Source organism: Erythrolamprus reginae, chromosome 2, assembly GCF_031021105.1.
Source record: "Erythrolamprus reginae isolate rEryReg1 chromosome 2, rEryReg1.hap1, whole genome shotgun sequence".
In the NCBI taxonomy this organism is placed as follows: domain Eukaryota; kingdom Metazoa; phylum Chordata; class Lepidosauria; order Squamata; family Dipsadidae; genus Erythrolamprus; species Erythrolamprus reginae.
Genome location: NC_091951.1, coordinates 351,329,869 through 351,354,834, shown reverse-complemented (window position 1 = coordinate 351,354,834; position 24,966 = coordinate 351,329,869). Strand labels below are relative to the sequence as shown.

The 24,966-nt window shown below is 42.5% G+C and overlaps 1 protein-coding gene across 1 annotated transcript in view; it reads right to left on the bottom strand.

The window, feature by feature from the left end:
• CELF4 (CUGBP Elav-like family member 4) overlaps positions 1-24,966 on the bottom strand; it is a 794,292-nt gene that overhangs the window by 323,298 nt on the left and 446,028 nt on the right. The window contains exon 3 of the mRNA XM_070743645.1: positions 8,029-8,077. Coding sequence (XP_070599746.1) covers positions 8,029-8,077 — 49 coding nt within the window. The remainder of the gene's footprint in view (positions 1-8,028; positions 8,078-24,966) is intronic.

The following is a 24,966-nucleotide window of genomic DNA, read 5'->3' as shown; positions in this document are numbered from 1 at the left end:
CTCTCTGCATTAGCTGGCAAAACCCCTGGCCCAGGGTACCAAGATAGGCCTGGCTCACCCTCTCCGGAATCTATCATTACCAGAGTTGGTTGCAGATCACACATAACACCTGAATTGGCTATTTCTCTTAGGAAACTGACTTGGAGCATACCAGCCCAAGGCTTCCTGGTTTAGAAAGGATCACACAATCATATTCCTGTCATATTTCCCCCTTCCCCCACAAAATGTACGATTTAACTTGCTTAAACCAGCTTGTAGCTTCTGGGGATTTACGGCGCTGATAAGGTATCGACTAAGATATAAATACTCTGATGGAGCTAATCAAATATATTCCATCTACTTCTCTTGCTGCAAAAGTTTAATTTTAGGCAGTTCCTGGCCTTCTTGGAACATACAAACCAAATTTTCTTTAAAAAGAAAAGTAATCTCCAAGTCTGTAAAAAAAAAAAAACCCACCATCAATTATCCTGCATGTGGAGAAATGCTAACACACAGTCCTCCTGTTCATTTGGGTGTCTTTGCAATGGATTCTTTTTGGTTAAGGGAGCGAAGGATGTAAGGTTTCTCCACAGCTCTCCTCCCTTAAATTTAGATTCTACGTTCATTAAAGCAGAGAACCTGTCTTGTTATACTATTTATACTATTCTATAAACGCTATGTGTGTACGGATGATATACACCTACCAAAGACAAATGCATGTTAAATGTGCTATTAACATTAATTGAGTTGGAAAAAGCCAGTTATGCCTTCTTCTTCTTTTTTAACACTGGAAAGAGTGAAACTGAGTGTGTGTTTTTTCCCCTTGAAGGAGCAGGTTCCACAGGAGAAAAACAACAGGGATGGAGGGAGGGAGGAGGGAAGGAAGGAAGGAAGGAAGGGAGAGAGAAAAAGAGAGAGAGAGGGAGGAAGGATGAAAAGGAAGGAAGGAAGAGTGAATGATATTTATCTATCTATCTATCTATCTATCTATCTATCTATCTATCTATCTATCTATCTATCTATCTATCTATCCATCTATCTATCTATTGTTAGAGTTGAAAGGGATCATGCAGGTCATCAAGTCCAACCCCCTGCCTGAACAGGAATCCTAAAGCACCCCAGCCAAATGGCAGTCCAATCTCCTCTTGAAAGTGTCCAGAGTTGGGGAGTTCACAACCTCTGCAGACAGGTTGTTCCACTGGTTGATCGTTCTGACTGTCAGGAAGTTCTTCCTTACTTCTAGGTTGAATCTCTCCTTAGTCAGCTTCCAGCCGTTGTTCCTTGTCCGGCTCTCTGGTGCTCTGGAGAATAGAGTGGCCCCCTCCTCTCTGTGGCAACCCCTCATATACCTGTAGACTGCTATCATGTCCGCTCTGGCCCTCCTTTTCTCTAGGCTATCCATGCCCAGTTCCCGCAATCTGCCTTCGTAAGTCTTGGTTTCAAGTCCCCTAATCATTTTGGTTGCTCTTTTCTGCACCTTCTCCAGAGTTTCGATGTCTCTTTTGAAGTGTGGTGACGAGAACTGGATGCAGTACTCCAGATGTGGTCTGACCAGGGCGTAGTAGAGTGGTATTAATACTTCCCTGGTCTTGGAGTGTATCCCCCTGTGGATGCAGTTTAGGATTGTGTTGGCTTTTTTGGCCGCTGCTGCACATTGTTGGATCTATATTCTATCCTACCATACCCTACTCTATCATACCCTACACTACGCTACCCTATGCTACCCTACTCCACTCCACTCCATATCCTAGTTGAGGTGGCACAGTGGTTAAAATGCAGTATTGTAGGTTACTTCTGCCGCCTGCTGGCTGCCTGTAATTTGGCAGTTCGAAACTCACCAGGGTCAAGCCACCCATCCTTCCCAGTGGATAAAGCGAGGATCCAGATTGCTGGGGGCAAGAGGCTGGCTCTGCAAATCACTTAGAGAGGGATGCAAAACACACTGTGAAGTGGTATATAACTCTAAGTTCTATTGCTATTCTATTCCATATTTTCCATTCTATTTTATTCTATTGCATATTTTCTATTCTATTTCATTCCATATATTCTATTCTATTCTATTCTATTCTATTCTATTCTATTCTATTCTATTCTACTCTACTCTACTCTACTCTACTCTACTCTAAACTACTCTTCTCTTCCTTACCCTACCCTACCCTACTCAACTCTACTCTGTTCCTACTCTACCTTACCCTACTTTACTCTACTCTGTTCCTACTCTACCTTACCCTACCCTACTCTACTCTACTCTACTCTGTTCCTACTCTACCTTACTCTACTATACTCTGTTCCTACTCTACCTTACCCTACTCTACTCTTCTCTATTCTGTTCCTACTCTACTCTACCTTACCCTACTCTACTCTGTTCCTACTCTACCTTACCCTACCCTACTCTACTCTGTTCCTACTCTACCTTACCCTACTTTACTCTACTCTGTTCCTACTCTACCTTACCCTACCCTACTCTACTCTACTCTGTTCCTACTCTACCTTACTCTACTATACTCTGTTCCTACTCTACCTTACCCTACTCTACTCTTCTCTATTCTGTTCCTACTCTACTCTACCTTACCCTACTCTACTCTGTTCCTACTCTACCTTACCCTACCCTACTCTACTCTGTTCCTACTCTACCTTACTCTACTCTACTCTGTTCCTACTCTACCTTACCCTACTCTACTCTTCTCTATTCTGTTCCTACTCTACTCTACTTTACCCTACTCTACTCTGTTCATACTCTACCTTACCCTACCCTACTCTAGTCTACTCTGTTCCTACTCTACCTTACTCTACTCTACTCTACTCTACTCTGTTCCTACTCTACCTTACCCTACCCTACTCTACTATACTCTATTCTCCATTCCATTCCATTGTGTGGCCAAGCTGATTGGACACACAAGCAATTTGTCTCCAGTGCAGAAGCTCTCAAGTACATACAAATAGCAAAGTATAAGCAAGTTTATCAATCCAATTTAGATGTTCCCACAAAAAACTACAGTTTGTTTAACCTCATGCATGATTTTGTTTTGGAAAAAATTAATCCTTGGAGGTCATTTCCTGGTCAACCAATACCTTGTTCCGGTCCTGGCAGTTCATTAATTAATTAAATGTATTTGTTAAATCTGCTTGTTGTCCATATCATGACAAGGTGACCTGGGGCGGCTTAATCCACATTATTTCCAGACATGAATACGCTTAGCCCATATTGGGCTTAGGTTATTGTGTGGTGAGACCTGGCCTTTGACATGTCATTCTGCCTTTTCTCTCTTCCCACCCAGGTCAAATCAAGGCACTTTGGCTAGTGGGTTAGCGATGGTCAGAAGGTGGGAGAAAATATTTCCAACATTGGAAAAAGGCAAGATGCAAAGTATAAACTCATAATAGCTGACACGGCCAGACCAAGGGGGGCAGTACAAGTGACGATGGAGACATATTGACACGGTTCTTAAATCTCAAAACTGAACTGTTTTTCTAAATTGGATCAGCCATCTGTATTGAGTTGACAAGCATGTTGTCACAGGTGTGTGTTACTTCCTTCCTTCCTTCCTTCCTTCCTTCCTTTTTCTTTCTCTCTTCTCTCTCTTTCTCTCTGTCTTTCCCTCTATCTCTTTTTCCCACTCTGTCTCTCTTTTGCTCTCTTCCACTTTGTGCGCGCTCTCGCTTCCTCTTCCTTCCTTCCTTCCTTCCTTCTTTCTTTCTTTCTTTCTTCAATCAAGTTTTTTGGATTGAATCCAGTTCACCCTGGGCTTTAATACAAAACTCTGTATCTGACTTTCTTTCTTTCTTTCTTTCTTCGCTCCCTCCCTCCTTCTTTCTTTCTTTCTTTCTTTCTTCCCTCCCTCCCTCCTTCCTTCTTTCTTTCTTCAATCACGTTTTTTGGATTGAATCCAGTTCACCCTGGGCTTTAATCCAAAACTCTGTATCTGACTTTCTTTCTTTCTTTCTTTCTTTCTTTCTTCCCTCCCTCCCTCCTTCTTTCTTTCTTTCTTTCTTTCTTTCTTCCCTCCCTCCCTCCTTCTTTCTTTCTTTCTTTCTTCAATCACGTTTTTTGGATTGAATCCAGTTCACCCTGGGTTTTAATCCAAAACTCTGTATCTGACTTTCTTTCTTTCTTTCTTTCTTTCTTTCTTTCTTCCCTCCCTCCTTCTTTCTTTCTTTCTTCCCTCCCTCCCTCTTTCTTTGTTTCTTTCTTTCTTCCCTCCCCCCCTCTTTCTTTCTTTCTTTCTTTCTTTCTTTTCTCTCTCTCTCTCACTCACTCACCAATTGGCTAATTCATAGACCAACTGTCTAATTCATACATCCCTAATATTTGCCCACCATGGTTGGTGAGAGTTGAGCAATCCCTAAATCCCCCCAAGATGAAATCAGCATTACACCTGTATTCTACCAAAATTGCAACAGTTCAAAACCTATTTTCCTTAAGCCCTATTTGGGAATCTTGTCAGGCACCTTCCACTGGGTGGGTCAAAACTGTTCCATATGTCCACTCTCTCTGTGCAATTCAAGTCCCTCATCCCAAGATTTTTTGACTCTCCGTGTAGACACCCTAAAATCTGGGCTGCCTGCTAGCATCTCCCAGTTCTGACATGGAAGATAACACAACCAGCCGCAACAACACACATTCAATGAACTGGTATCGTGCAAAATATCTGAAAGATTAGTGAAAGAACAAAAACTGGTCCATCAAAATATCTAGTGCCTCCTCCCTACCCCCAGATATTCCAAGCAACAAATCTGTGAAGCCTTCTATCATAGAAACATAGAAACATAGAAGTCTGATGGCAGAAAAAGACCTCATGGTCCATCTAGTCTGCCCTTATACTATTTCCTGTATTTTAATCTTACAATGGATATATGTTTATCCCAGGCATGTTTAAATTCAGTTACTGTGGATTTACCAACCACGTCTGCTGGAAGTTTGTTCCAAGGATCTACTACTCTTTCAGTAAAATAATATTTTCTCATGTTGCTTTTGATCTTTCCCCCAACTAACTTCAGATTGTGTCCCCTTGTTCTTGTGTTCACTTTCCTATTAAAAACACTTCCCTCCTGAACCTTATTTAACCCTTTGACATATTTAAATGTTTCGATCATGTCCCCCCTTTTCCTTCTGTCCTCCAGACTATACAGATTGAGTCCATGAAGTCTTTCCTGATACATTTTATGCTTAAGACCTTCCACCATTCTTGTAGCCCGTCTTTGGACCCGTTCAATTTTGTCAATATCTTTTTGTAGGTGAGGTCTCCAGAACTGAACACAGTATTCCAAATGTGGTCTCACCAGCATTCTATATAAGGGGATCACAATCTCCCTCTTCCTGCTTGTTATACCTCTAGCTATGCAGCCAAGCATCCTACTTGCTTTCCCTACCGCCTGACTGCACTGTTCACCCATTTTGAGACTGTCAGAAATCACTACCCCTAAATCCTTTTCTTTTGAAGTATTTGCCAACACAGAACTGCCAATACAATACTCAGATTGAGGATTCCTTTTCCCCAAGTGCATTATTTTACATTTGGAAACATATCAATCATGTTCATGACCCCCCCACAGACAATTCATTATTTCCCTTTAAAGATCCCTTGTGGGATCGGAGGCTGGGCAATTGAATGGAGCTAGGAAAGTGTTTACTGGCCTGATGCTGCTCCTGTCGCCAATGAGGAGTTTTATTCAGAAGATACATTCTCATTATAGCCAGAGAGAGAGAGAAAACTATCTGCTTCTACATAGGACTGAACTCACAGCCTCCGGTTTCTGAGGCCAGAGCTCTACCACTAGGTCACCACCCCACTCCACCCCACACGCAAATCTTAGTAATAAAATAGATGCCGTTTTGCAACATGTGGGTTTTTTTAAAGAAATTGATAGATCGTGACCCCGATTGCAAACAACAATCTCATTGTGTGACGTGTGACTGGACTGCAAGCAAGAAGTGATTTAACACAACTTGATTAAGACATGGTAGGGCCAATGGAAAGCAGCATCGAATGATTACAAAGAATTTGGGGGCCCATCTTTGGAAAAAAAATCAAACCTTACTTTTGTTTCCCCCCTTAAGCCATTCAAATGAAAGAACAGGGGCTAAAAAAAACCACAGGGTGGTCAACAGTTCAGTATTAGAAAACACAGTCCAATGATTTAATGTATAGTGGTACCTCTGCCAACAAATGCCTCTACTTACAAACTTTTCTAGATAAGAACCAGGTATTCAAGATTTTTTTTGCCTCTTCTCAAGAACCATTTTCCACTTACAAACCTGAGCCTCCAAAACTGTAACCAGAAAAGGCAGGGAGAAGTCTCCGTGGGGCCTCTCTAGGAATCTCCTGGGAGGAAACAGGGCCGGAAAAGGCAGGTAGAAGCCTCCGTGGGGTCTCTCTAGGAATCTCCTGAGAGGAAAGAGGGCCGGAAAAGGCAGGGAGAAGTCTCCGTGGGGTCTCTCTAGGAATCTCCTGAGAGGAAAGAGGGCCAGAAAAGGCAGGGAGAAGTCTCCGTGGGGTCTCTCTAAGAATCTCCTGAGAGGAAACAGGGACGGAAAAGGCGGGGAGAACCCTCTGTGGGGCCTCTCTAGGAATCTCCTGAGAGAAAACAGGGCCAGAAAAGGCGGGGAGAAGCCTCCATGACATCTCTCTAGGAATCTCCTGAGAGGAAACGGGGCCGGAAAAGGTGGGGGGGAAAGCCTCCATGGGGCCTCTCTAGGAATCTCCTGGGAGGAAACAGGGCCGGAAAAGGTGGAGAGAAGCCTCAATGGGGCCTCTCTAGGAATCTCCTGGGAGGAAACAGGGCGAGAAAAGGTGGGGCCTCTCTAGGAATCTCCTGGGCCTCCACCCTCCCTGTGTTTTCCCCAATCGCACACATTATTTGCTTTTACACTGATTCCTATGGGAAAAATGGCTTCTTCTGACAAACTTTTCTACTTAAGAACCTGGTTACGGAAAGAATTAAGTTCGTAAGTAGAGGGACCACTGTACTGGCAACACACCATGAAATGAAAACAAACTTTTCACATAACTTACAAAAGATATTGATCGACGCAACCTGTAGACATACAACTAACATTACCAACAAATCCCCAAAATATTGACTGCATGGACAAGAACCTGCTCGTCAGATAAACACCAACAATATCTACAAAAATCTAACTAACACTATACAATGAACTAATAAAAATCAAGGGAAATTTACAGCAACTACATATTTAAATCAAAAGTCATATACAGTAGTACCTCTAGATACGAGCTGCTCCACATGCGAGTATTCCAAGTTACGAGCAGAGAGGCAAGCAAAATTTCTGTTCTACATACGAGCTTAAATTCGGGATACGAGCCGAGCGTCCACTAGGTGGCGCAAGAATTCCATTTTTTCCAGTTATCTCCGGGCGAAAAGCCAAATCTAAATGCATTGGTTCGAGATACGAATTGATCGACATACGAGGTCGGCTCTAGCACGAATTAAACTCGTATGTCGAGGTACCACTGTATTATCGAAGTGCTGGTTAAATAGCCGGCCTGTCTTCTCCTTTTCTCACTTCTTTCTCAACCTCCCTTTTCTTTTTTCCTTCCCCTAACTTCCTCTTTCTATTCAATCTTTCCTATCTTCTCTCTTCCTTCCTTCTCCCTTTTCTTCTATTTCTCTCATAATACAACATGTAGGACTGATATGCCCTGTGTTATATTTATATTTATCTCTGTTTCATTTTTCACATATATATTTAGTAAAGAAAAAAAAGGAAAGAAAACGCAGGCCAACCCATCCACGTGGCAATCGTAAAACTTTTGCAAAGTCTGTGCGTTGCTTAACAAGATCCCTAGATTGCCTCCTAAGCAAACATCGGTCTCTCTCTCTCCTTTTTCTTAAACAAATAATCAAATAATAATTGAATGTGAACCACGGCGACGCGACGTGAAGGCGGTTTAATGAAGAGCTGCCTGGAGAGTTGGGTGTGGAGGCTAATTGCGTTACTAACGGATCTCTCCACACACAGCACAGAAGAACCCACAAACAACAATGACACCACCATGCCCGAGACTATAAAAGAAAGAATCCATCTACCTCCTCGGCTTTCGCTGTCCGCTGGTTTCACCTGGATCGGCCTGTTCATCTGCAAAGAGAGAGAGAAGAGAGAAAAGAGGCGCCATTTAGAAGGGATTTACAGAACACAGAATTACAGAATGAATCAATAGCATAACTCCACGGCCTGCATTGGTTGCTGATTAGTTTCCGGTCACAATATATTTTATATACAGTAGTACCTCTAGATACGAGCTGCTCTACATGCGAGTATTTCAAGATATGAGCCACGAGGGGAGAGACATTTCTGTTCTAGTCCCGAGCTCAAATTCTGGATACGAGCTGAGCATCCACTAGGGGGCGCAAGAATCCTTGCTTTTGGTTATCTCGGAGGGGAAAAACAACAACTAAAGTTATTTGTTCCAGATACGAGTTGCCTCGACATACAAGCTCCCTTCTGGAATGAATTATGCTCATATCTAGGGGTACTACTGTATTTATAAAATCATGCAGAATGCGGCCACGAGAGCTGTTGTGGGGCTATCTAGATTTGCCCATGTTTCTCCAACACTCTGTGGCCTGCCCTGGCTGCCGAACAGGTTCCGGTCACAATTCGAAGTGTTGGTAATGCCCTATAAAGCCCTGCATGGCATTGGACCAGAATATCTCTAGGACCACCTTCTGCCATACGAATCCCAGCAACCGATTAGGTCCCATAGAGTTGGTCTTCTCCAGGTCCTGTCGACTAAGCAATGCCATCTGATGGGACCCAGGGGAAGAGCCTTCTCTGTGGTGGCCCCGGCCCTCTGGAATCAACTCCCCACAGAGATCAGAACTGCCCCCATCCTCCTTGCTTTTCTTAAGTTACTGAAGACCCACCTATGTCATCAGGCATGGGGAAATTGAGCCACAGCAGCGTTGCAGGAAAAAGGAGGTGGGGAATCCCATGATGGGATTCCAGGGGCGGGGCTTTGACGTCAGAGACTCCTTCCACCCTGTTTCGGCCGGCCAGGAAGTAGTCTCTGTGATGTCAAAGTCCCGCCCCCAGAATCCCATCATGGGATTCCCCACCTACTTTTTCTTGCAGCACCGCAAGCAAAAGGAGGTGGGAAATCCCATGATGGGATTCCCCACTCTCCTCTTGGGCAGCAGCATTTTGCAGTGTTTGACTGAATGCCGAACCCAAACCCAAACTTTAACCAAACTTTTTTTAAAAGTTCGGGTTCGGCATGCTGAACATTGCAAAGTTCAGTACGAACCCGAACTTTGAAAGTTTGGTTCGCCCAACACTACCCATTACTCCTCCACTCGAAAGAGAATAGACTTTCAATCCTGGGTCTAGAAAACTAGAAACATAGAAACATAGAAGACTGACGGCAGAAAAAGACCCCATGGTCCATCTAGTCTGCCCTTTTACTATTTCCTGTATTTTATCTTACAATGGATATATGTATATCCCAGGCATGTTTAAATTCAGTTACTGTGGATTTACCAACCACATCTGCTGGAAGTTTGTTCCAAGGATCTACTACTCTTTCAGTAAAATAATACTTTCTCATGTTGCCTTTGATCTTTCCCCCAACTAACTTCAGATTGTGTCCCCTTGTTCTTGTGTTCACTTTCCTGTTAAAAACACTTCCCTCCTGAACCCTATTTAACCCTTTAACATATTTAAATATTTAAACTTAGAACTAAGACGCCTTAAACATGATCTAAGTATTGCCCATATGATCTAAGATCATATGCTGCAATGTCCTGCCCACCAGTGACTACTTCAGCTTCAACCACAACAACACAAGAGCACACAGCAGATGTAAACTTAATATTAACCGCTCCAAATTTGACTGTAAAAAATACGACTTCAGTAACCGAGTTGTCGAAGCGTGGAACTCATTACTGGACTCCATAGTGTCATCCCCAAACCCCCAACACTTTACCCTTACATTATCCACGGTTGACCTCTCCAGATTCCTAAGAGGTCAGTAAGGGGCATGCATAAGTGCACAAGAGTACCTTCTGTCCCCTGTCCTATTGTCTCTCCTATATCTCCTATACCTTTCTTCTATTCCTATATCTCTTCTTCTATTCTTTAATTGATATATTTTATTCCTATATCTTCTCTTCTATTCTTTCTTAGATATATTTTACTATGAGTATATCCTCTATAACTTTGATTATGTATTTTACTATGTGTATACCCATTGTGTAATGACAAAATCAATAAAATAAATTTTAAAAAAGTCCCAGAGTGTGAAAAACAGCACAACAGGCAAACTAGAAGTCAATTTTTGAGCCGGTGATGAGATTTGAACTGCTGACCTGCAGATCTAGCAGTCAGCTTTAGCGGTCTGCAGTACTGCACTGGTTTTTTTTTTTAATGTAAATACCTAATAAAGATTTTTTTTTTTTAAAGTCTAAATGCTATTGCTATTTGCCACTATCACAGGCATGGGAGAAATTTCATATATTACAAAACAACAACAGAGCTTGAGACCATGTGACTTTGTGCTCTCAAAAATCTCTCTCCTCTCCTTCTTTTTGCCCAAAATGCTTCACCTGCCCTCGGCTAGGAAAATGCTGTACACAAATACGCACTGCACAGTGATCGCTTTCCCATCTGCAGAAGAAGTTTCTACTTTGTTTCCTGTAGCAACACAAGTGCTTTGCAATCGGTAGAAGAGCGCATGAAAGCCAGCTCAAGGTTCAATGGCAGAGTCCTGAGCTTGGGTGTTAGCTGGCAGGTGCCATGAAAACATTTGCAAGCAAGCTACCCAGATCGGAAATGCCAAGGACCACACAATGTTTGAGAAGTTTCTCCAATTTTTTTTGTTTATTTTTTTAAACAATTAATCTTCATTAATTATAAACAAAAAAAGAAAATATATAACAAAAAAAGACAAAGCAAAAAAGAAACAAACAAACAAATAAACACAGAAAAAGGCAATTTTCATAGTGGTAAACTTCATTAAAAAGGTAGCAATACAGCAGTTTGAAATTATGTTTTCAATACGTAGAATTTGTTCGTAGTAACTTATCAATATATATTCAATATATACAAAAGGAGACCTCACCTACAAAAAGATATTGACAAAATTGAACGGGTCCAAAGACGGGCTACAAGAATGGTGGAAGGTCTTAAGTATAAAACGTATCAGGAAAGACTTAATGAACTCAATCTGTATGGTCTGGAGGACAGAAGGAAAAGGGGGGACATGATCGAAACATTTAAATATATTAAAGGGTTAAATAAGGTCCAGGAGGGAAGTGTTTTTAATAGGAAAGTGAACACAAGAACAAGGGGACACAATCTGAGGTTAGTTGGGGGAAAGATCAAAAGCAACATGAGAAAATATTATTTTACTGAAAGAGTAGTAGATCCTTGGAACAAACTTCCAGCAGACGTGGTAGATAAATCCACAGTAACTGAATTTAAACATGCCTGGGATAAACATATATCCATCCTAAGATAAAATACAGAAAATAGTATAAGGGCAGACTAGATGGACCATGGGGTCTTTTTCTGCCGTCAGACTTCTATGTTTCTATGTTTCTATGTTTCTAATATTTAATTCATTAGACGTACGCTGCCCCTCTCTGCAGACTCAGGGCGGCTCACAACAAAATAGTGACAGTATAGGAAATCTGATATTAAAAACATTCTAAAACCAACATTAGAACCATACAATCATACTATGCATAAACTTGATAAGCCTGGGGGGTATCTCAGTTCCCCCATGTATGGCAACATAGGTGGGTCTTTAGTAATTTACGGAAGGCAAGGAGGGTGGGGGCAGTTCTAATCTCTGGGGGGAGTTGATTCCAGAGGGTGGGGGCTGCCACAGAGAAGGCTCTTCCCCTGGGTCCCGCTAGATGACATTGTTTAGTCGACGGGACCTGGAGAAGGCCAACTCTGTGGGACCTAATCGGTCACTGGGATTCGTGATGCAGAAGACGGTCTCAGAGGTATTCTGGTCCAATGCCATGTAGGGCTTTATAGGTCATTACCAACACTTTGAATAGTGACTGGAAAATGATTGGCAGCCAGTGCAGCCAAGGGAGGGAGGGAGGGAGGAAGGGAAGGAGGGAAGGGAGGGAAGGAACAAAAGAAGAAAGAAAGAAAGAAAGATGGAAGGAAGGGAAAGGGAGGAAAGGAATGAAGAAGGAAGGAAGGAAGGAAAGGGAGGGAGGGTGGGAGGGAGGGAGGGAAGCGAGGAAGGAGAAGGGAAGGGAGGGAAGGAACAAAAGAAGAAAGAAAGAAAGACGGAAGGAAGGAAGACAGGAAGGAAGGGGAAGGGAAGGGAGGGAAGGAATGAAGAAAAAGTGAAAGAAAGAAAGAAAGAAAGAAAGAAGGGGAAGGGAGGGGAAGGAAGGAATGAAGGAAGAAAAAGAAAGAAAGAAAGAGAAAGGAAGGAAGGAAGGAAGGAAGGAGTGGAACAACAGAGTATCTCATTCAGAGTTGGCTCAAGGTGCTTTGGAGACGAATTAAAATTTTGCGTGCCCACCCAGTCTTTTCATTTCTGCAACATCTTGATTGCAACCTTTGAAAGTTTTAAGTCTGAAGGTTTGGCACACTATATATATATATATATATATAAATATCTCCCCTGGAAAGCCAGAAAGTGTATTTCTCAGCAGTTTGAATACTTTCAAATCCGCATTAAAACGAGCGCTCTGCGGAGAGAATCAAAGTACACAGGAAATTATTTCGAAATGGGAAGACACAATTTGAAAGAAAATATGCATTTTAAAGAGGCTTATATCGTGCTGCATTTCATAGGATGTTTCTAAAGGTTGGGGGGGGGGTTAATGAGAGGAGCCGGTTGAATTTATTATTACACGGGAACACCTGGAAGAGATTGCATTCACACACCATGTGGAACACAGTTCTCTTAACTATGGTTTGTAAAATAAACCATAGGTGGCTGGATTCACACAACAGACCAGCCAAGGGATGTGTACTTTTTTCCTACACTTGTCCCAAAGATGCTTTTTCAGGGTTAGGGCATTCACACTTCACGTGATCTTGATTCTCTCCCTCTGTTAATGCAGCCTAGAACTGTGTTGGCTTTTTTGGCAGCTGCTGCACACGGTTGGCTCATATTTATATCCAGTATTTTTTTTACTGCCACACTGTGGGTGTGGCTTATTTTGTGGGCGTGGCTTAATGGTCATGTGAATGGGTAGGAGTGTCTTGCCAGCCATGTGACCAGGTGGGAGTGGCTTGAACGATCACCATCGTTCAAGTGAAGACTTACAACCTCACCAGTGTCGCTCGCTGGGGTGACAATTTGCTTCGCGTTTCCCGCGCTCTCCTTCCTGGGTCGCCCCCCCCCCGCCTCAGCCTGGGAAGCTAGGCGAATGGGTGCTGCCAGAAGCATCAATGCTGCCAGGACCACTTCCACCCACACCTTCTGCTTGCACCTCAGGGAGGAGGTGGTCGCGTGAGGCTGGAGGGGAACTGGGCAGGAGAGAGGGAAGCTCGTCCGAGGCCAGGAAGGAGGAAAGAGGAAAAAAGCAAGGAGCGCAGACGCAGCAGCAGCAGCAGGCAAAAAAGAGAGCCAAACCGAGCCCAATAATCCAGGAAGTGACAGCCGCCGATCAGCTGGAGCTGCACATACATCTTCATTTCCGCCGATGGAACTGTGTTCCACCCCGTCCTGCCTGCTGCCTATCCCTGTTTATATCACAGAATCATATCATATCATAGAGTCCCAACATCCTTTTTACATCATGGAAACCCAAACTGGATGTAGCATTTCAAGTATTGAAAGCTCTTGCTCTCTAGAGAAGGATTCCAACACCAGGAAAGGTGGAAAGAATGAGAGGAAGAGAACAATTAACATAAGAACCTAAGAACCTAAGAAGAGCCCTGCTGAATCGGGCCAAAGCCCATCGAGTCCAGCATTCTGTGTCCCGCAGTGGCCCCCCAATTATCCTTGGGGGTCTTGAGCAGAAAGAGAAGGCAAGACCCTCCCTTTCCCTTGACCCCCAACAAATGGGACCCAAGGGAACCTTGCCTGCCTCCACCAACATAGATGCGGCACTTGGGCATCTGTTTCAATAACCACTGATACACTTGGCATCCATGAATCTGTCTAATTCTGCCTTGAAGCTATCAAGGCTAACAGCTGCCATGACCTCTTCTGGAAGTGAATTCCATAAACCAAGGACCCTCTGGGTGAAGAAATATTTCTCTTGATTTGTCCTCTCTTTCTTACTTATGAGCTTTTGGGAGGGGTCCCTCATCATAATGTTGTGTGACAGAGAAGAGAATTTTTCTCCATCCACCTTTTCTATCCCATGCATGATTTTATACACTTTGCCCATGTCACCTCTTAAGCGGGGGGCTCCATTTCCTTGATCATACTTGTTGATTGGAAACAAGAGGGGATGGAGTGGCGAGAAGATGTCACTGAGAAACATCAGGACCCAGTTAGGGAGAGATGGACATGGAGACAAAAACAATGACGCCCCTCACTTTAATCCAGAGTGTACGTACACCACATCTAAGATGTTGGCCTGGGAGGTTGCCCCCTACTGCCTTCTGCCTGGGTCCTCCCCAAGCTCGCATCGCAAACACAACATCGTTTTTCATGTCCAATTACAGCTGCGGTGGAGCCACTGTTCAAAGACAACCCCGCTATCCCTGTCAGAAAAGGTTTGAGTTACAAGAAGCTATGAATTACAGCAAAGTCCTTCCAACTCTCCCCCCCTTAAATTCTGCACAGAAGGAAATGTCTGAGCTCCATCAGTCGCTCTCCATTCCTGAATCCCCATCAGCTAATGGTCACCAAAGGGATCTGACAAGGAACAGACAGATGCTTGGCGGGATTGGGATTTCATAGTTGGGAATTGTTTTCTTTTTCTTCCTTTCTCTCTCTCTCTCTCCTCTTTTCCTTCCTTTCATTTTATCTTCCTCCCTCTCTTATCTTCCTTCTTCCCTCCCTCCCTCATTCCCTCCCTCCTTCTCCTTCCTTCTCTCTGCCACTTTTCTTTACTTTCCTTCCTTCTTTCTCTCACGCCCATTTCTCCTTCCTTTCTCTTTCTTTTCCTCCTTCCCTTCCACTTTTTCTTCCTTTCCATCCTTCCCTCACTCCTATTTCTCCCTCCCTTTCCTCCCTCTCTCTCCATCCCTCCCATTTTTCCTCCTTTTCTTTTCCTTCCTTCTCTCCCTCCTAATTTTCCTTCCTTCCTTCCTTCCTTCCTTCCTTCCTTCCTTCCTTCCTTCCTTCCTACCTTCCTTCCTTCCTTAGATTAGATTAGATTTATTGAATTTATATGCCGCCCCTCTCCGCAGACTCGGGGCGGCTCACAACAATGGTGAAAAACAGTACATAGCAACAAATCTAATATTTAAAAATCTAAATTACAGTTTTAGATTAAAAAGTCCAAAAAAGAAACCCCAATATATAAAAAACAACACACAATCGAATCATACAACACACAATCGAATCTTCCTTCCTTCCTCCCTCCCTCCCTCCCTCCCTCCCTCCATTCATTCATTTCATTCATTCATTCCAAAAGTACCCAGGAAGAAAGCTATCATTTGAAAACAGAAGGAAACAAAGCAGGCTATTCTCCACGTTTCATTAGGTTTATAATTTTCAATAGCAGGAGGTTTCACTGCCTGAGGTAGATGTGAGTTTATACTAATTGGAAATGAGCAATTTCTGCTCCAGGCAGGAGACAGAAAGAGAGAGAGAGAGAGACAGACCTTGTTTTACCACTTTATAGGACCAGGCGTCAATCAGAAGTTTAAATGGCAGGTTTTGTCCATTTCAAAAACCCTACACACGGACAAGGTGCTGATTCATACTGGTAAACCACTCACAATCACATATTAGACAGTGACATGGGTGCTGTATAAATTTGATTAATAAATAAGAATCACCCCCTATTCCTTTTCCTCCTTCTCCTCTTCTTTTTCTTCCTCTTCCTCCTCCTCCTCCTCTTCTTCCTCCTCCTCCTCTTCTTCTTCTTCTTCCTTCTCCTCCTTCTTCCTCTTCCTCCTCCTCCTCCCCCTCCTCCTCCTCCTCTTCTTCTTCCTCCTCCTCCTTCTTCCTCTTCCCCCTCCTCCTCTTTCTCATAAAGCCCCTCCCTTCTAGCACTGATGATGTTCCATAGTTGGGTCATTAAATATCTGCAAGAAAATCACCAAGTTCAGAGAGCACCAAGGACCCCATAGCAGATGGGCAGAAGCAAAAAAAAGCTGCAATTTTCACCCAAATCTTGCTTGCATGAGGATGCTCGTGCAAGATTATGGTTGTTGTGCATGTGCAGCAGCTGAATCTTGTGTGAGTGCACATGCGAGTACATACACCAGACATGCGCACATGGATATGGATGGACAGAAAGATAGATGATAGATAGATAGATGAGAGAGAGAGAGAATGAGAGAGAGATATATAGATAGACAGATAGATAGATATGGATTAGATAGACAATGACTTAGACTTAGTATCAATATAACAATATTATTATTTACAAATATACAGAATCAAAAATATAGTACTCTAATAGTTTACAAACCACACACACAGCAAGAATACAGCTCATGGCAAATATATCTCTAACAAAGTAACTCCTCCCAAAGGGAATGGTGTTGGCACCCCCTTATGGCCAACCAGTAATATTTCCTTAAAGGTAAAGTCTTTACATTTTTACAGACTAACATAGTTAGCTACTGTATGGCAACACCCAAGTATGTTACGTTCTATATACTAACAAGATAGACAGACAGATAGACAGACAGACGTAGGTAGGTAGGCAGGACGCACACACGCGTGAGATAGATTGGTAGGTAGGTAGGAAGATAGACAGACAGAAACAGAAACAGAAAGAAAGAATAAGAAAGAAAGAGAAAGAAAGAAAGAAAAAAAGAAAGAAAAAGAGGAACGTAGACAGGAAGAAATAGAAATAATAAAAAGTTCTAAGAGATGCAAAATATTCAAAGAGAGCAGTTATTATTTAAAGTCAAAATTAACTGAATATTTCATTTAAGGGTCCAGGTGAAAAAGGCCTACTTTTGGAAAAATGCCTAACGGTGAAGGCTGCATTTCTCTTGGAAGTTCGGAAAAAAGAAAATTGGGGGTTCGAGCCAATTCTTCCTCTTTGGAAAGCCGTAATGGGCTCCTGTGGTTGATGGAAGAGGGAAGCTCCCCTCTTCTTCCCTGAAGATCTCAGCTGATGCTTTTGTTTGTTGATTTAGAAAAGCATCTGTTAAAATGAATAAGCTTCAATTAGGGAACAGTTTGCGCCATCACGGAGGATGGTTTCTAAATGTGGAAAGAATGAGAAGGGAGGGGGGAGAGAGACAATGTGCATGGAGAGACAAACAGAACAGGAAGGGAGACAATATTGTACAGGGTCCACTTAGGTTTCCAACAGAGTGACGGACAAATTTGTAGATGTAATTTTATATATTTGGAGCTCAACGCTGAACGATGGGCTCCTTCATGATCTCCGACCTTGGTGGACAGCAGGAGGAGGAGGAGGAGGAAAACTGGGGTCCTTGGTGCTTTCTGAGCTTGGTGGTTTTCTTGCAGATGTTTCATGAGCCAACTAGGTTAAAATCCATAGCCACTAGTCTCATATATGTCACTAGGCAGCTTGCAATAAAATAGATCCTCCTCCTCTTTTTCCTTCCTTCCTTCCTTCCTTCCTTCCTTCCTTCCTTCCTTCCCTCCCTCCCTCTTTCTTTCTTTCTTTCTTTCTTTCTCTTTCTTCTTCCTCCCACTCCCCCCTTCTACCCATTCTTCCTTCCTTCCTTCCTTCCTTCTTTCTTTCTTTTTTCTTTCTTTCTTTTTCCTCCCACTCCCCCCTTCCACCCATTATTCCTTCCTTCCTTCTTTCTTTCTTTTTTCTTCTTTCCTTTTTCTTTCATCCTCCCTCCCTCCCTTCCACCCATTTATCCATCCATCCATCCATTCTTTCTTTCTCTCTCTCTCTCTCTCTCTCTCTGTGTCTTCCTTTTTGTTTTCCTCCACTTGGGGGGATAATTCCATCTTTCTTTCTTTCTTTCTTTCTTTCTTTCCTTCCTTCCTTCCCTCCCTCCCTCCTTCCTTCCTTTCCTTCCTTCCCTCCCTCCCTCCCTCCTTCCTTCCTTTCCTTCCTTCTTTCCTTCCTTCCTTCCTTTTTTCCTTCCTTCCTTCCTTCTTCTCTCCCTCCCTCCCTCTCGCCTTAAATAAGACCTTCCATTAATTTCTTCATCATCTTAACTTAAGCCTGAGACATACCCTTTAAATATTCATTCAGCTATGAAAACTGGGCATTAAAATTTTAATAATGTCAAACTCCTTTGAACTGAGCTCCCGGGGGACTATTACGATATAATTAGAATAAATATGATGATTGATTTGGCGGAAAGGTTCACCTGGCCATGTCAACTAACGGTCAGCCTTCTCTGCCAACCCAGCAAGCGCAAAGTTATTTACTTCGAACCTACTTCAGATTTACAGTTGGTCTTCCATTTGAATCCCCTCTCATCTTCAGGGTTATGGGTGACCTTTAACCCTGCTGTTCTGTTCGAAAAAAGTTCCTAATGTTATGTTCCCGGGTCACCCTGACCCGGACCGAAAACTCTTCATTTGCAGTGCTTATGTTTGGTCTTTTTGAAAGCTTTTTTCACCTGGAAACATGTTTGAACATTTCTGCACACAATGGAATGAAAATTGAACTGAAAAAATTAATCCTTATTGGTTTATTTTGCACATAAATGTGCCTCCCCCCCCGTTTTTGTGAAAGTTTTTTCAATTTATGGATAGTTTTGCTTGCAAAATCCATTCTATTTTACTAAAGTTGGTGTGGGATTGGTAGCTTGAACATTTCTGCACACAATGATATGAAAATTGAACTGAGAAAATTAATCCTTATTGGTTTATTTTGCTCATAAATGGGCCCCCATGCTTATACTCAAATAGGCTTATACTCGAGTAGGCTTATACTCGAGTATAAAATGATATGGTCTTATATTCAAAAATAAACCAATAAGAATCATTTTTTTTCAGTTCATTTCTATTTTTCTTATGTTTAGGATTGTTCAATTTAGTATATCAAAACTTTTGAGTTTATTGATAATTTTGCCTGCAAAATGCATTCTATTTTACTATTCTATTTTGGTGTGGGATTGGTAGCTTGAACCTTTCTGAACATAATGATATGAAAATTAAACTGAAAAAATGATCCTTATTGGTTTATTTTGCTCATAAATGGGCCCCCATGCTTATACTCAAATAGGCTTATACTCGAGTAGGCTTATACTCGAGTATAAAACAATAAACCAATAAGAGTCATTTTTTTCAGTTCATTTATATTTTTCTTATGTTCAGGATTGTTCAATTTAGTATATCAAACCTTTTGGGGGAAAATTCCTTAGGGATTTGTAGCCTTAAAAAATATAAATTGACACGAAATTCAAAAAGGATGGGGGGAGGGGCTTTTTGATCAAAATAAAAATATAAGTCTCAATTTTTCCAGTTCAATTTTCATATCATTATGTTCATAAATGTTCAAACTAGTTTTCCAGTGGAAAAAGTTTTCAAAAAGACCAAATTCAAGTACCTAAAAAAAATCATTTTGATCCGGGTCTATATGACCCGAACAGAGTAAATGTGACTTTTTTTTTGCCAAGAAAAAAATTTTTCCCCCACCCCCACAAATATTTTTTTGATGATCAGCATTGTTAAATTGAGTAAATGAATGCGTAAGATTTTAAAGAATATTTCGGATTTGGAGCATAAAAAAATAAAAAGTGAAAATTGTTGCAAGCAGCCGGGGGGGGGGAGGCCTTATTTCTAATGTTAAAAAAACAGTAAGAATCATTTTTTTCAGTTCCTTTATATTTTTCTTATATTCAGAAATGTTCAAGGTACCATTCCCACACCAACTCCAGTAAAATAGACTGCATTTTGCAAGCAAAACTATCCATAAATTGAAAAAACTTTCACAAAAACGGGGGGGGAGGCACATTTATGGGCAAAATAAACCAATAAGGATTAATTTTTTCAGTTCAATTTTCATTCCATTGTGTGAAGAAATGTTCAGACTACTTTCCAAGTGAAAAAAGCTTTCAAAAAGACCAAACATAAGCACTGCAAATGAAGAGTTTTCGGTCCGGGTCAGGGTGACCCGGGAACATAACATTAGGGAGGTTTTTTTTTTCAGCAAGAAAGAAACCTCCCACCCCCCCAAAAAAATTCTCATAGAGAGAACCCCTGAAATGATGAAAAGTCATGAAATTTCAAGTTTCAGATATGCAGGGAAAATTTTTTACAGGGTCTCAAACCTTGATTTCGGGTCTCACAGACCCGAACAGAACAGCAGGGTTAATAGGACTATGGCTGGTGAATCCCCTTTATTGGAAGCAGAAGAGTCAATTCCATACCATTGTGTCTCCCCTCCCTTTCGGTGGCATTTAATTAAACAGTGCTGATGAAAGGCATCCAAAACTTCAGCTGCAAAGTTCTCACCAGCTTGGGAGATTAACCTTTTTACGGAGTGTTTCAGAATTAAGAATGGGTGAACCTTTCAATCAAGGCGCTCCAGAAATAACTCCAGGGGTGGGCATCCAGCTATTTCAACCAGGATATGGATGAGACTGGTAAATGAGAGAGGGAGGCTTGCATTGCTACATTTTCAGAACAGAATTTATTTATTTATCTATCTATCTATCTATCTATCTATCTATCTATCTATCTATCTATCTATCTATCTATCTATCTATCTATCTATTTATTGGATTTGTATGCCGCCCCTCTCCGCAGACTCGGGGCAGCTAACAACAATGATAAAAAACAACATGTAACAATCCAATTTAATAAAACAACTAAAAACCCTTATTATAAAAACCAAACATACACACAAACATAATGGCCTAGGGGAAGGAATATCTTAACTCCCCCATGCCTGGCAACAAAGGTGGGTCTTGAGTAATTTGCGAAAGACAAGGAGGGTGGGGGCCGTTCTAATCTCTGGAGGTAGTTGATTCCAGAGGGCCAGGGCCGCCACAGATAAGGCTCTTCCCCTGGGGCCCGCCAAACGACATTGTTTGGTCGACGGGACCCGGAGAAGGCTAACTCTGTGGGACCTTATCGGCCGCTGGTATTCGTGTGGTAGAAGGCAGTTCTGGATGTATTCTGGCCCAATGCCATGTAGGGCTTTAAAGGTCATTACCAACACTTTGAATTGTGACTGGAAACTGATCGGCAGCCAGTGCAGGCCGCGGAGTGTTGCAGAAACGTGGGCAAATCCAGGAAGCCCCACAATGGCTCTCGCGGCCGCATTCTGCACGATCTGAAGTTTCCGAACACTTTTGAAAGGCAGCCCCATGTAGAGAGTGTTGCAGTAATCGAACCTCAAGGTGATGAGGCATGAGTGACTGTGAGCAATTACTCACTGTCCAAATAGGGCCACAACTGGTGCACCAGGCGAACCTGGGCAAACACCCTCCTCACCACAGCCGAAAGATGATGTTCCAATGTCAGCTGTGGATCTAGGAGGATGCCCAAGTTGCGGACCCTCTCTGAGGGGGTCAATAATTCTCCCCCCAGGGTAATGGACAGACAGATGGAATTGTCCTCCTTGGGAGGCAAGACCCACAGCCACTCCGTCTTGTCTGGGTTGAGTTTGAGTTTGTTGACACCCATCCAGGCCCCAACAGCCTTCAGGCACTGGCACATCACTTCCACTGCTTCGTTGACTGGACATGGGGTGGAGACGGATAGCTGGGTATCATCGGTGTATTGATGATACCTCACCCCATGCCCTTGGATGATCTCACCCATTCCGGAGTAGCGGAATGATAGAATGACAGAAGGCATTCTGGACCTGGACTGGATCAGGCTGATTGTTCCAATAATAAAAGCTTTACAAGCTGGTAATTTTCAAAATAACATTTCTTTTATTCCTTCCACTTTTGATCACATCATTACAGCTCCCGCATGGAAATATGCATTCAACTTTTACAGGCTAAATTACGAAGTTATCAGTCTTTCTAAATAACAAGCTGTCTACTTCAAAACATCTTCTTATCTCTGAGTCAGGTTCACGCTGTTAAAAAGCAGCTCAGGGTTGAACTGTAGGTTTTTTGGTGCTCTCTGAGCTTGGTTGTTTTTTTGCAGACATTTCATCACTGAACTTGGTAATTTCATCAGTGCTAGGACTGGTCCAGTCACGTAGGTGCCTTACAACGATTACAACTCAATGACCAAAGTCCCAGTCTCAACAGAGAATGGATTCAGGCTTACAACTGCTTGATTCGCTTAACAGCCACATGCTTCAGACTGACGGCAGCACAATTCTCTTAACAACTGACATTAAAAAATGGCACCGGACCAGAATATCTTCGGGACCGCCTCCTGCCGCACGAATCCCAGCGACCGGTTAGGTCCCACAGAGTTGGCCTTCTCCGGGTCCCGTCGACTAAACAATGTCGTCTGGCGGGACCCAGGGGAAGAGCCTTCTCTGTGGGGGCCCCGACCCTCTGGAACCAGCTCCCCCCTGAGATTAGGATTGCCCCCACCCTCCCTGCCTTTCGTAAACTCCTTAAGACCCACCTTTGCCGTCAGGCATGGGGGAACTAAAACACCTCCCCCTTGCCCATGTTGTTTTGTTGATTGATTGACTGTGTGCCTGTTTTTTATATATACTGCTTTTTATGAGATTATTAATTTCAATTGGAACTGGATGGGTGGGCATTGGATTTGGTATTGTGTACTGTACTGTTTTTTATTATTGTTGTGAGCCGCCCCGAGTTTGCGGAGAGGGGCGGCATATAAATCCAATAAACCTAAACCTAAACCTAAAAAAGCCCGCCATAAAGTCAGATCCAGTCAGGTAGGTTGCCTTGACTTACAACCTCAACAACCAAATCTCCAAATCTCAACCAACAAATGCTCTGTCCCACACATTGGCAAAAAGAATCAGAACACCAAATACAAGCTGAATAAACAAGACCTTACAGACGACCCTCACTCCATAAAAGACCTTGGGATACTCACATCAAATGACCTAAGTGCCAAATCCCACTGCAACAACATCACCAAAAAGGATTCAAGAGTTGTTAACCTAATTGTACGTGTTCTGTCGGGCTCTCTGGTAGAATCCTCCCAAAAATTCACAGGTACAAATTTCAGACACACACACATTTGAAAATTCAAAACAATGTTCTTTATAATGAAAATTCACTTAAACTAAGCCCTCTTTTGGTATAGCAAAGAGCACTCTTCTCCAAACAAACTGGTAATTTGTACAAGTCCCTTATCAGTTCTGTGATACTTAGCTTGCAGCTGTGAGGTAATTCACAGTCCTTCTTCTTTCACAAAGTGACACACACTTTGCTCTGGTTTAGTTTCAAAGCGGGGAAAAATCAGCACACAAAAGGTCAAAGTCAGTAAAGCAGTCACGAAACACAACGATCAGATAATCCTCCACAATGGCCAAACCCACAGGCTGCTATTTATAGCAGCCTCACTAATTACCACAGCCCATCCAACCACAGGTGGCCTCATTTTCTTTGATAATAATCTCTCAGTTGTTGTTGCCTATGCATCGCTCTCCGCATGCATGGCTGTATCATTAACTCTTGTTCTGAATCCAAGGAGGAGCTAGATAATTGATCTTCTTCTGAGCTGTCTGCCCCACTCTCCTCCTCCCTGTCACTCATGTCTTTTTGGTCAGAGGAGCCTTCATCAGCAGATTCCACCAGGGGGCAAAACAGGCCTGCAGCATGTGGATGTCTCCCCCACATCCACAGTCCTTGGGGCAGGAGCTGGGCCAGAGCTAACCACAACATGTACGTAGCTTCTGCTCTGGCAATCTCACACTACTATCAAAGCATATAAAACTTTCGCCCGACCGATCCTTGAGTACAGCTCATCTGTCTGGAACCCACACTGCATTTTGAAGAAAACACTCCAGAAAATGTCCAGAGATACTTTACGAGAAGAGCCCTTCACTCTTCCACACGCAACCAAATATCCTGCGCAACTAGACTTACAATCCTAGGTTTGGAAAGCTTAGAACTACGTCGCCTTAAACACGATCTAAGCATAGCCCATAAAATAATCTGCTACAATGTCCTTCCTGTCAACGACTACTTCAGTTTCAACCACAACAACACTCGAGCATACAACAGATAGAAACTTAATGTTAACCACTCCAAACCCGACTGCAGGAAATACGACTTTAGTAACCGAGTAGTTGATGCCTGGAACTCACAACCAGACTCTTTATCATCTCCTAACACCAAAAACTTTATCCTCAGACTATCCACTGTTGACCTCTCCCGATTCCTAAGAGGTCAGTAAGAGGCATGCATAAGTGCACCAGGGTGCCTCCCGTCCCCTGTCCTAACGTTTCTCTTGTACTAGTATCATGTATATGAATATTATTATATCTAACGTTTCTTCTTTTTTCTTTTACTGGTATCATGCATCTGAATATTATTATATCTTTATAGATAGATAGATAGATAGATAGATAGATAGATAGATAGATAGATAGATAGATAGATAGATAGATAGATCCTCAAAACCCACCTCTGTCGTCAGGCTTGGGGGAACTGAACTACCCTTTTTCCCCCTAGGCCTATACAATTTATGCATGGTATGTTTGGTTTTAATAAGGTTTTTTTTAATTATTTTAAACATTAGATTTGTTATATGTTGTTTATTACTGTTGTTAGCCATCCCGACTCTAGGGAGAGGGGCGGCATACAAATCTAATAAATAAATAAATAAATAAAATAAATAGATAGATAGATAGATAGATAGATAAAAAATTCCATATCTCAAGGGCCAACTGGCAATATTGCACCTGAAGGCTTGTCTTGATATTATAGCTTCCCTCTATCCTCGTTGTTGCTGTGTAAGTACGAAGAAGAAGACCAGAGTCTCTTCTTTTTCCTCCCACCCGCTTTTAACAATATTTATTTGCTGCCAAAAGGTTCAATGGTCCTTTTCAATCCCCGAGGGAGCCAACAGG